This window comes from Pseudonaja textilis, chromosome 7 (genome assembly GCF_049901715.1).
Source record: "Pseudonaja textilis isolate UNSWEBS1 chromosome 7, rPseTex1.2, whole genome shotgun sequence".
NCBI lineage: Eukaryota > Metazoa > Chordata > Lepidosauria > Squamata > Elapidae > Pseudonaja > Pseudonaja textilis.
In genome coordinates this window covers 44,894,144-44,907,846 of record NC_141996.1, presented here as the reverse complement: position 1 = coordinate 44,907,846, position 13,703 = coordinate 44,894,144, and the positions used below count along the sequence as shown (strand labels likewise).

At 32.8% G+C, this 13,703-nt stretch overlaps 1 protein-coding gene across 9 annotated transcripts in view; it reads right to left on the bottom strand.

The window, feature by feature from the left end:
- Positions 1-3,585: 3,585 nt before the first annotated feature.
- The window catches only part of USP25 (ubiquitin specific peptidase 25), a 52,944-nt gene continuing 42,826 nt past the window's right edge, over positions 3,586-13,703 (bottom strand). For 5 of the 9 annotated variants that reach the window (XM_026700653.2, XM_026700657.2, XM_026700655.2 and 2 more), the window contains 7 exons: positions 12,789-12,884; positions 10,543-10,721; positions 8,646-8,724; positions 8,213-8,292; positions 6,511-6,634; positions 5,973-6,168; positions 4,716-5,325 (listed from right to left, as the gene is read on the bottom strand). In XM_026700653.2, the coding sequence (XP_026556438.1) occupies positions 5,153-5,325; positions 5,973-6,168; positions 6,511-6,634; positions 8,213-8,292; positions 8,646-8,724; positions 10,543-10,721; positions 12,789-12,884 (927 nt within the window). In that variant the 3' untranslated portion in view covers positions 4,716-5,152. Of the gene's footprint in view, positions 5,326-5,972; positions 6,169-6,510; positions 6,635-8,212; positions 8,293-8,645; positions 8,725-10,542; positions 10,722-12,788; positions 12,885-13,703 lie in introns of all 9 variants that reach the window. The other 4 variants (XM_026700658.2, XM_026700659.2, XM_087937523.1 and 1 more) reach the window with 2 other exon arrangements.

The following is a 13,703-nucleotide window of genomic DNA, read 5'->3' as shown; positions in this document are numbered from 1 at the left end:
GACCAGGGTCAACGCAGCCATCTACTAGGAGATTTTGGAGCACTTCATGCTTCCTTCCACAGACGAGCTTTATGGGGATGCCAACTTCATTTTCCAACAGGACTTGGCACATGCTCACACTGCCAAAAGCACCAAAACCTGGTTCAATGACCGTGGGATTCCTGTGCTTGATTGGCCAGCAAACTCTCCTGACCTGAACCCCGTAGAGAATCTACGGGGCATTGCCAAGAGAAAGATGAGAGACATGAGACCGAACAATGCAAAAGGGCTGAAGGCTGTTTTTGAAGCATCCTGGTCTTCCATAACACCTCAGCAGTGCTACAGGCTGATAGCCTCCATGCCACACCGCACTGAGGGAGTAATTGCTGCAAAAGGGGCCCAAACCAAGTACTGAGTATGCTTATACTTTTCAGAGGTCCAATATTGTTCTATGTACAATCCTTGTTTTATTGATTTCATGTAATATTCTAATTTTCTGAGATTGTGGATTTGGGGTTTTCATGAGCTGTAAGCCATAATCATCAAAATTATGACAAATCACGGCTTGAACTATCTTGCTTTGCATGTAATGAGTCTATCTCATATATTAGTTTCACCTTTTAAGTTGCATTACTGAAATAAATGAACTTTTGCACGATATTCTAATTTTTCGAGTTTCACCTATATAGCCGAAAACATTTAAAATAGCAGAATAATTAATTAATGGAGCAGGTGGGTGTTGGGAATTCTTGTGAGTTTCTATACAGAACAGCAAAATTGAAAGAGAACTTGGAGATCTTGTCCAATAAACCCACTCCACAAGCAGGAAATCTCTTGGGGGGGAAAAATCTGTCCAATCTCCTATAAAAATGTCTAGTGATGGAGACACAAAACTTCTGAAGGCTCCACAGATTGGTAAGTCAGGAAATTTTTCCTTAGTTCTATATTGGGTCTCTCTTTGATATGTTTCTTATTAGCCTAGGCATGGACTGATAGTTCTGTATGGAAAGGGTTGCACTTTTCAGTCTAGAGATTGGTGAAGACAGTTTGTTAATGATGATGAAATGTGTACAGGAAAGTTACTTTTCCATCTTCTTGATAGAAACGAAGCCAGAAATAAAAGTACAGAAAGAAGCTGTGTGGGAGGAGGAGGGAAGGAATGAAACTACATATTGTAAAAAGTTGCTAAGACCGTGTATTGAATATTACCATAGAGAACTGTGTCTCCATATTTTAAAAAAATCCTCTTTTCTTTCTGTTCTTCCCTCCAATAAACTTTCAGAGATTATTTCTAGTTTATATACCTGGTGGGAAAGGTGATGAACGCTAGAACTATGAATTTTGAGAGCAAAACTAAGAACCCATCATTTTCTGAAAAGTAGTGCAAGACAGCAGGATATCAGTAACTGAGGTTTTAATCTTAACTACTGGTATCATTTGGTTGCAAAGGGCTAAGAACATTTAATCTTTCTTCTATGAATTAGATGGCTTGACAAAAAATACTCATCTCAAAAAAGAGAGAATATTTAACACAATACAGATGCATACAGAATTGCAACTAAGAATTTTAATAACTATCCGTTATCTATTAATTTTAAAATATTGTGAGATTGGCTAAATGCATGTCTTTCCATATGGATACATATATATTAATTCCAATTATTTCTAAAAGAAAGGGTGAAATTAGAAAAGTTCCAGCTGCTATCCAAACTAATTCCCTATAGCGATAGTGGGGGGGACCTTACTAAAAATCTGCTGTCTGCTGTCACAATGAATGCAAATTAGTGCTCACTGTTCTAAATCCACATAAAGTAGCTTTTTCATGTAAACAGTCATAATGCCTTCACTCATGAAATGGTTATCTCCCTCTGAGCTTCAAATATAAACCATACTGATTCAACTTTAGGATCACTAGGAAGCATTTCCATAATCAGTTGAAAGTGAGATTAAATAAGATTCCTCCAACATTAAATACTATTAGAGGAAGTCCTTACTTAATGATCACAATTGGGAAATCCATCACTAAGCAACACAGGTAGTAGATGGAAAATCGTGTGACCATAACAAGCTTACCTCACTTCTCTTTCTGATGTTAAGCAAAGTGCTGTGATCATTAGGTGGCACATCATGTGAAGAGAATGTTTACTTCCACTTTCGCTATTAACTCTGCTTGCTGCAAGCCAATTGTGAAGCGCAGAAATGACAATCATGTGACTGCAAGGTGTTGTGATGATAATGTTAAGGATTGCTCGCAAAGCTATTTTGTTTATCCTGTCATAATCTCAAATGGTTGCTAAATTGAGGACTGCTGAATTTATCCAGGGCTGTTCACTCCTAGGAGTGAAAATGGATAAAACTAAGGCTGTAAAGGCCTTTTTCAATAAGTCAAGAAATTATTTTATTTTCTATAAAGAAATAGGTCTCTCACAGAACTAAAATGAAAAACAATGGACAATTAAAAATAATCCAATAAAGAACAACTCAGGCTATTATTCATTAATCTAACACAAATAAAACAAAAGCAAATAGGAGGAATTATATACGTCAAAAGACCACCACCAAAATGCTTCAGTACCACTGTTATTATCCATTAATATGGATTTTTGATTTTAAATTTTAAGAAATTTAACAATAGGTAGGGATGGGGAACAACTGAATAATAATGAAAGTATTTTGGTTCAGTTTGTCTATCAAACAATTTTAACAAATATTTAATAAATAAGCACTGGTAATTCCAAAAGTCTAAAGTTGAGATAACATTGTATCTATTTTTTTAAAAAATCTATTTTTTTCTTCTGTGAAGAATTTATTACTAATGACTTGAATCAGGATAGTAATAATACATTTCTGAAACAAAACTACAAAATTGCAAATTACAAAATACTAAAGGATTCCAGATCCATGACTTACTCTTAAGTGATATAAGTAAACTTTGTGAAAATTAAGCAGGTCAATTTCTTGATTTATCTTTAAAATGTTATTTGTTGACTTGCATTCTTATGGAAAGGAGAAAGTGATACATAAAAGAATAGTTACAGAATGATTCTGTGCCTTATTCAACAGACCTATTTAATCTCTATTATGTTTTGCTGGTTTTGATTTAATAGAATTTCCATCTGTATGGTAACTCAGAATCCTGGGAATGGAATAATTTATAAAGATATACATAACGTATTTTTTTTCTAATTTGTTACAATAAACCTCTTTCATATTATCAAACCTCATAAAAATAAAATTGACATCTAGAAATTAAACAAATTACCAGAAAAATAAAGAAATTGTTACCATGTATTTTCAGATGTTTCGTTCATCAAATTTGAAGTTACCACGTTGTTGTCTTGGATAGATATATATTATCAAAAAACTTCTGCACTGCTTCTTATAAAAAAGCACTATTTAGTTTTACTTGCTTAATGACTTAAAATGGAAAAAAACCTAATGTTTAAGTGGTTACTGAAGCATTTCAATTTATTTATTTGCATGTATTTGATAATAACCCAATCACTGCAGAAATTATTTGCAAAGGGGTCTTGAGACTTGCAGGAAAATATAAACATGTTACATCTTGACCATATAAATCACTTATAAATTAAAGCAATACACTGATTTTTCTGTTAGTGTTATTTAATGTAAACATTTCTTTGCACAAGAAAAATTGGCGACAATTGCAGTTATGTATGTGTAATTTAACATTTTAAATTATGACTGATAGTAGAAAAGTGTTTAACTACACTATTCATATTGGCAAATTTATAATCTTAAAAATCCCTAACAATTTGTGTTTTTCTAATATGTCAGCCATGTATTTCTAAGCAATAGATGAGAAATAATGTAAATAACTCTTAAATGGAAATTTCAATTTACCTTCACATAATTTTATACAGAGGTCATAGAAACTACATTATGGAAAACAGCAGTACAGGTAGTCCACAACTTACAGCCATAATTGAGCCCAAAATATCCTGTTGTTAAATCAGACAATTGAGTTGTACCTCATTTTACGACCTTTCTTGCCACAGTTGTTAAGTGAATCATTTAAACTTTTAGTCACACAGTTAATTGAATCTGGGTTCCCCTTTGACTTTGCTTGTCAGGTCACAAAAAATGGTCATAATTGTCCCCGTCATAAATATGAGTCAGTTGCCAAGCATTTGAATTTTGATTATGTGACCATGGGGATGCTGCAACAGTCGTAAGTGTGACCAATGGTCCTAAGTCACTTTTTTCAATGCTGCTGTAACTTTGAACAGTCACTAAATGAACTATTGTAAGTCGAGGACTATCTGTAATTCCTATTGCCCTTATTCTGCCTAGTGTCTCCTATCAAAGACCTAATGTTCTTTGCGTAGTGGTTATTCTTCCAATTTAAAGAATTGAGAACATGTGTCCTGAAGTCTGTGTGATTCAGATAAGCTAAGTAGGCAGGTAAGACCAACAGCAGGGTCTCTTATTAGTTTAGACACCACTTGGTTCTGGAAATGGAAGTCAATGACCTCCACAGAATTAAAACTTGATAGGCTGAGGACACTGGAGTCCAAATGCCTAAAACTTTCTCTGTGCTAAGTATTTAACATATAATTTAAACACCAACAATTTTCCAAGGATCTTATGCCTGCCTGCACTACTTATCATTATCAATTTATCAATTTTGCTACATACCATATATAAAATGTAGGTTTATAATTCACAAATATAAATTTCTCATTTAAAAAAATATAATTCATTTGCAACCAAAGTAGCCATAAATAAAACTTTTTTATTCTTTGATGTAATTTACACGCTACCAGGTATAATGTATTTTACACTGGTCACTTTAAAATTGATGGAGTCACAGAATAGTCCAGACCGAACAGAAAACTGTTCATGAAGTAAAGGATCTTAAGTTAAAATAATACTGTAACAGGTAAGTGGCAAAAAAGCAGGTTTGCCAAAATAAAATCAGACTTGTAATGTTGCACAAATTCTGGCTGACTAGGAACTGAGTACCATGCGATTCTCAGTAATATTGCCTGCAGTCTGGCTAATTTCTGTACAATCCTCTTTCTTTTCTTACAGTTATTAAAATTAAAGAGTTAAAAACTATAGCAGCAACAAGCAAATCCTGTGACAGGAAGGCAAGGATTAAGAATAAAAAACCAGTTTATACAGTGTGCTTAAGGAAGGTCTTCAGTGTTTATCTTCCATCAGCTGGAGTTCGACTGAGTGACAACATGATTCGGGCAAAACGCTCACACAGTTCATTGGTGGAATAAGAAGGTAATTTTGGTGAGTCATTGAAGCCTTTAATTTCTGTAGAACAATCTAGCAATTTTGGCAGAAAATCCGTCAATTTTTCTTGTAAATTAGCTGTAAAGAAAAAATGTAGTTATGTATAGTTTTGGAAATTTTTTCTCAATTATCAAGGAACAATAAAAACATCTTATAAAATCTCTCAGTGAAGACTGATTCTAGCTATAGTTATAAAACTGCTTCCTGTAGCTGAAAATCTATATAGGCATCTCAGAGGATGAAAAGAATTATTGCATTATAAAGAGCAAGATTAATAATAACAAACTTTCCAGTGTCAGTCTATGTACTAAAGCAATGGATTACCATATGTCAACTTAGCCAAGAAATTTTAACAGTAAAACATGGTGTATGTTTTAAGTGTTATTATAAAGAGTTTGTATCCTTACCAAATGTAAATAATATAATACATTAAATTTATTAAGTATGTGTTTTGCTTTTTGGTCAACCTGATAGGTTGTGCCTATTAATGGTAAAATATGTTAACATTTTCACCATAACAACCCAATTTATCTCCCCATTTTCCATACATTAACTTTTAAGAATATATTCAAATCACTCCTACGTGAATAGAAATTCAAGATATTTTGTTTTGCTATTCAATTGATATGTCCAAATCCAAGAAATGCAATTTATTCGAGTAAATTATAAATCATATAATTACTATATACTCTGTATCTAAAAAAATATATATAGAGGTAACTTACGCTCCATTTCTTGTCCAAGATATGAACACCACCTGTTTCTCATATCTTCCACAGCAACAATATCCTTTTCCTCTGTTTCATCCACCAGCAATAATGGTAGACAAGGGACGATAAGCTCATTCATAATTTCCAGGCCCTTATTTACCTGTTGATCATCTCCAGATTCAAACTGTGCAGCAGCACACTCATTTAATTTCTTCATGCAATAAAAAAACAACCACAAAGCATAAATAAATATTTATACTACTTCCAGAGAGATCCAATTTTTCAAATAGACTTTTCTCCCCATGCAAAAGGTATAGATATAACTTCAGCATAAGTAATAACCTCTCTGTAACAATGAATGCAATATGGTTCAAGTAACATGACAGCAAACTAAATTTGAAAAGCCTAAGTCAGCTCAATCCTTAATAGCAAGATTGGCATTAAATGTGATACAATTATTGAGAGTGATTTTTAAACTGATTATGATTTTATTAAAAAAATAAAAAGTCTACCTACTGGAATCATGGGAATCTCAAATATGAATTTTACTTACCAGCAAACATTCTCTTCTGTAATGGGATATAAGTTCTTCATCATGCCCCCTATACAAACCATTTGCTGAAAGTTCTTTGTTCTTGTGATATGCACATATAAGATATAACAAAGCTTCTTTAAAACTAGAAAATGAAAAATATTTACAAATGCCATTAAAATCATTTTAATACACACACACACACACTTGAAATACATCATCATATAATCAATATTTAGACATATAGAAAACACTGAAATAAAACAATAAGATTGCTTAAATCTTTATATTGTGAGGAAAAAGTATAATGGAAACAACTTATGTATGATTATCTATCTCTCTACATCTATCTATCCACCCACCCATCTAATGTATGAAAAGCTGGCATTGTACAGAATGCCTAGGAAATCTATAGAATAGATGACGTTTTTAGGTGAAGTATGAAATGTCTACGTCGTTTTAATATGCTACATACTTTTCCTAGGCATTTTATATAATACCTAGGTTTTATGCAGAATGACAAGAACTATTCAGGCAAAGTATGAAAAGGGAATCCTGAAAAGGGTTAGAGTTGGTGATGAAGTTGTTATCTATTCAGTCCAACTCTTGGCGATTCTATGAGTCAGATCACATTTTCTAATCTTGCACTATTTGAGTTTTTCTAGCCCCAACTGTAACCATAAACCTTTATTGAAAATATGTATATGAATATGAGAGAAAAAAATACAAAATAAAGAACAGGACTTTTATGGGGGGAAAAAAAGAAAGAGAAAAAAGATCAGTACTGATTTACTTATTGCAACAAGGAAGGCTAGAGTGGCATTTTACCAGGAGTATTTTATACTTTGCTGGTTTGCATTTTGGCATTTCATAGAATGCATAGGAAATGTGTAAAATATTAAGTAGTCCAATTTTTTGCATTCTATACATTTCCTAGATATTCTATAAAATGGCTAATTTCATACATTGACAGTAATATACAAACTTTCATCTATCATCTTTCTCTCTCGGTCTGTCTCCTACTACCAGCACCTGAAATTGTATGCCCATAGAAACAGTATTGTTGGCAACTACTAAAACAGACATAGGAATGTTTTATGAATCATGATTTAATTACAGTGATTGGTGGAATCCTGACAATTATATAATGATACTTAAAAGCTTCAGAACCTTTTGAATTTTCAATATTTGTGCATGACCTAAATGAATTTTATTTTTTATCATTTGACTATTTTTGTGAATGAAAACTGAACATTTCTTCTGTCACAGGCTTCTCTATCCTTTTACATATTAATTTATATTTTGGTTTGGTTCTGTTCCAATATTTAAAACAATCTCTTTCACAACCATTTTCTGTTTTGTTCGAAACAAAATATAATTTTTTAAAAATCATAGCTTAGAAAAAGGAAAAGACAGAAAAGGAATTACTTGTTATTGTTCATAGAGGAAATCAGTTTGCAAGTTCTGGAATAGTGCTCACTTATATATCATCCTTTGAGGAATATAACTGATACACTGTCTACATTAGGAACCCTTCACCATTAAGATTAGGTACAATGCAGAAAATTTTGTAAATTTTGTACTATCTTATAAAGATTCTAGATTTGATACAATATTTATAATGTTTTAATATAATAATCTTTTCTTGGGAGTAGAGTATAGCTTCAAGTATTAATTGTATTGTATTGTATTAATTTTAATAACAGTTTTTGGATTCTCTTACTTCCTTTTTTGAAAAAGTTCCAATCCCACCATGAGATATACTGTTGTATCTCTGAAATTTCGGTACTCTTGGTGCCACCACTGCATAGAAATGACAAGAAGAGAAATAAATATTAAACTCACTAATGTCACTTACTTAAGGCATATCTGCAAAAACTCTGCAGCCATTCATATCAATGAGAAAAACTAATAGTTTTTTAAAGTACAAAACACTTTACTGGCTTGATTTTTTTAAAAAAATATCTTTTCCATTCCTTTTAATTTCTGTATTATGCATAAAGATGACTAACTGCAAGCCCAGGCAGTTCTAGCCACAAGTTTTATTAAAAATATCCAACAATTGGTTATAAAATAATTGAGGTTATATTGGAGTTTTTGCCTGTTCTGTAGGTTAAAATACATTTACTGAACAAGTTTCAGAGTAGAAGCCTAACCTCATAATCTTCCATGTTAACTTCATCTGGCTTTATCATTTGAAGTTTGGCTTGAGCCACTTTCATCACGTTACGGCACCTTAGGAAGTAAAGGAAAATGAATTAATGAAGATATTAGTCATGCTTCAGAGCAACAAGTATCAGAGTAACATTCCAGGCAAATAATTTATAGCTTTGATTTAAGATACAGTATATCTGCTACTCGCTACATTTATTTTAAAATAATATCAACCTATTTGTAGTGGTAGTGCAGTGGTTAGAATGAAGTATTAGAAGCTGGCTGACTTTGCCCATTGCCAAAAGCTTGATCCTGATCAGCTCAAAATTGATTCAGCCTTTCATCCTTCAGAGATCGGTAAAATGAGGACCCAGATTGTTGGGGGCAATATGTGGACTCTTTAAACCACTTAAGAGAGGGCTGTAAAGCACTATGAAGCAGTATATAAGTTTAAGTGCTATTGCTATTGTGAGCAAGGCTTTTGATCAAACACTCTATTTTGGTTTGGGGAGGGGTTCAGGTTCAGGTATTTTCCCACATCATTGTAGCTGCGCTTTTAAAGTTGTAGCAACGTTTCGGCAGAATCTCATCTGCCATCATCAGGTTTCTGTATAGAAGCCTGATGATGGCAGATGAGATTCTGCCAAACGCTACAACTTTAAAAGCATAACTATAATGACGTGGGAAAAATACCAACAAAGCCGAATGCCATACATGTAAGTACCACTAAAAACTTAAGAATATATATATATATATATATATATATATATATATATATATATATATATATATATATATATATATATATATATTTTCTGAGGTTCTCATGGGTATTTGTATGTGGATCTTTGGTTGTTCGGGTTTTCTCCGCGTAAGATTGGCAGTATCTAGGCAACTTTTCGATGAAGTCTCATTCATCATCTTCAGGCTTTGTCTTCGGCTCTGTGCTTCTCAGAGTGATGTGAGCTTGCAGCTGCTTCTTCCTTTTAACTGCTAGTGGGGGTGTGACTTGATTGGGTGGGGGCTTGGCTGTGTTCTGATTGGGTGGGGGTGTGTTCTCATTGGTAGGGGGTTGGCTGTGTTCTGATTGGTTGGGGAGTTGGCCGTGTTCTGACTGGCTGGAGGCGTGTTCTCTTCAGGTGGGGGCTTGGTTGTGCTCAGGTTAGTCTTAGTTGCTGGGGGATTTGAGTTGGTGAGCTGTGATCTTGCTGTTTGGCTTCGAGTTCGTGGTCATGCCACATCTTCATAGTGGATGTCGGTTTGCTTCATGTATGGCTCGGAGGGGTTTGAAGTGGGTAGTGATGCAGCTGCAGTGAGGCTTCTGGTCCATGGTCGTGTCTCATCTTCTGTGTGGGTGTGAGTCTGTTTTCTACGTGGAAGTGTGGTGGTGCCATCTTGTGTGGCTCTCATGGGTGTGGGTCTGGTGTCATTCTTCATGTTAGGTACTCGTCTGTTCATGAGGGCGGGTTTCCAAATGGCTGGTAGGCGGGAGGTGTCATCTCGTTTATTCATGCTGGGTGGGCGTTTTTCTATCTCTATGGCTTCTCTGATTATTCTGCTGTTGAAGTGTTCGGTTTTGGCGATAGTTCTGGTATTTTTAAAGTCAATCTCATGTCCTGTGGCTTTGAGGTGTTTATTTATTTATTTATTCCTAGGTGGTGGAGGGAATATTCAAATAAAATGTATTACTAATACACTTTATTTCATTAACATTTAGCATAAATAAAACATTAATGATATTCAAAATTGGTAATGGAATACAGTCTGGATCACTATGAATTAGAAAAATTAACTATTTTTTGCAGAATATTCTTTTTAAAAAGCTGACCCATTTACACCAAGGATACTTAGACACAATTTTATATTTATAAATTTATATAAGCCTCCTTACATAATTACCTTTCATCAAAGCTCAAATTGTGATCTGCAAACTGCTCCAACAATGTTCGCTCAATTATTTTCTTTGGGGCCTGATTCTGGATGAAATATACAATTGCATGATGCAAACGATAGTCACGTTCAGGTGGTGTGTCTTCTTGGGCCAGTTTGAGTAATCTTGCATACTCAAATTTTATTGCCTTAATACAAAATAAGAAATTGGATGTTATCGAACTGTCCATGATCAAAACTAAAGATCTTACTTATCGCATTAAAACATATGGGCCTTAAGCACATAAAAATTATATATAAATGTTAAAAATATCAGAGTTGAGTCGTGTGATTGAACAACACAGGCTGCTAGTTAGCATTTCTTTAGAAATAATGTTGGGTTGCAAATTTTGTTTTTGTGATAATGTGGAACAAAAATCTATTTAAGTTAAATATAAACTTCCTTTTCTAAGAAAAATTGATTTTATTTAAAAAAAGAAAGCATAGTATTAGACCAATGTTTTGTATTGCACTGCATAGTTGAAACACTTAATCAAATTTATTCCTATATTAGCACTGGACTCCAAACAGTGTTTAATAAATATGCATTTGCTAGAGTACAATGAACAAGTTATAATAAATACAATCTTTATACACAAAGCATAGAAAAGAACTGAAGTATTTTTAAAGAAATGAAAATAAACAGGATTCATAAGAATGTGCTATCATTGTTTCCTATACATACAACACTAATACAGTTAAAAATATGACACATAGACGTAAAATAAAACAACGTAATATATCATTGAATCAATATAATTTGAAATATGCATCTGGAATCTTATCTGTTTAGGAATGTAAGTCAATTTCATAACTTATATAATGAAAATAATGTGTTAATTACCACACAGGTTTGCTATGCTATGTTTTAACTGAAAAGCAAATGTCTTTTGGATTTTTAATGTAGGGTGCAAACAAGTTTATAACTATGCATATAATTCTTTTATCCATCCCTTTGTGCTGCTATGCAAATATCAAGGAAGATCTTAATTATTTAGGTTTCACATTAAAACTGAATCAGGAAATGACTGTTAACAGCTTTGGAATTATGCGGGATATAATATAACCATTTATTATATTTTGAGTTAAATATACCCAGATTTTAATAAAAAATAAACAGGTATGTAATAATGTACGATGCAAGTGTGAGAGGAAACCTGTGAAAGGCTTAAGAGATATAGCATATTACACACTATCTTCTATAATGGAGTAGAAACAAGCAAATAAAGAAAATTTCTTGCATTATGGGAATAAATCTATATCCCACCGGCTTCAATTAGCTTTCATTGTCATTTTATTTACAAATGTAGCTTTTCTGAGGTCATAAAAGACTTAGGGATGAGTAATCTTTCCTTTTATTAATTTCTCTAAGTATCTCTAATACAAATTTCTTTATTTAGGTTCTATAGTTAGAACAAGAATATGAATTCTATACTATGTTACAGGAATGTTGACTTCACTGATCTTCCACTTTAAGATAAATTTACAATAAATTTTACATTTAACTTTTAGAATGATCTAAACTCACATTTATTTTGGGATCAAAACAGTTTGTATGTTTTGCATTTTACATACGTGTTTTTATGTTTGCTAGCAGAAGAAGAAGGGAAAATTTATCAGTCGTTATTTGTGCTAGGACAAATGTGTAATTTAATTCAATAGAGACTGATATATCTGTTAATCTATTGACAGATCTATGTACCTAATAAAAAATTGAGAAAAGAAATGGGAGTCACCAATTCAACTGTTGGATTTTGAAGTTACTGTAAATGTATTGCAAGAGACAGGTTTAGATAATAGAAAGCAAGTCTGTGGGTGGTTATGTTTAAAAGACTTAATTTTAAAGCCATAATAATTGTTTCTCCTAGTGAGTAAATACACTAATATCTTATGTAATTTCATCAATTTTCTGTGCATGGGTTACTAGATAACCACCAAACCCCTCTTTTTTCTCATTTAGGAAATGCATTTACGACTTACACCATTATCATGAGTACTTAATGTGTGAATATATCAATTTACTGAAATTTGTACTGAAGTTTCCAATTTTACTGATCTCAAGGAAAAGTAAAAACTGCATTGTTATAAAAATACTACCAAATATGATGATGAAATTCCAACGAAACACATTCAAATATAATTGAACTAAAAATTCAAAGAACAAATTAAAGTACAAAAACAGTCAGAAAAGGAAAAATTGAAAGTATTGATTGTACCTGAAAGAACCCTGCTTCTGGCCCACACCTGTCATATATATGCGTAGCTTTACCTATAGCCATTATAATACCTTGCATGTTCGGGGTCAGCATAACCTGTCACAGGAGATTCATATATGTATATATTGAGCAATGAAAAATATAAATTCAAGTCAGTATGTGCCTTCAATACTCATGTCATATAGCAACTGCATGCACAAACTGCAGTGGCAGATGTTTAGATTTTGCTTCAGTGGTTTCGTTATATCTCTTTAGTTACCTGATCTAAATTTATGTCTGAACTAACCTCAAGCATTTAAAAAGGTATTTATCATTTCATGCACATGCAAATGGTCTTCTAAAGAGAAATAAATTTTACTACATATCAGGGAACAATGAGGCAGAGTGATTTTGTTACAACTAGAATTTAAATCTGTATTTCTCAGAAATAATAAAGAATTACTAAATGCCCAAGATATTCAAAATTTCTCCAATCTTCATAAAATAAGATACAAAATGTAATGAGGGTGTGTATATGTGTGTGTAAAATGTGCATAATAAAATCATTTTTCCTCCCTTTGATATGTGTGGCTGGTTGGCATGTATTTCAGATGTGTAAACCATGTATAAATCTTTTATTTTCCCCTTTCAAGGTTTCCAATGGGGAAACTAACTTAGCATTCTACCATTCAAAGCATCATGGTTTCTGTTTTAAGTTCTATTTCTGGAATTTTTTAAAAAATTTGTTGCATTTTTCTCATTTTATTCCAAATGTTCAAAGTGGTTTACTAGTCTATCTTCCTTTATTGAAATGCCACATGGACAACCCTCAGAAGAAAGCTCAGCTAAATGAAAGTAATTGGCCTAAAGGTTTTTCACACTATAGGCTTTTCACAGCCGAGAGTGTATCTGAGTGTAGGTTACTCTACCAGTAAT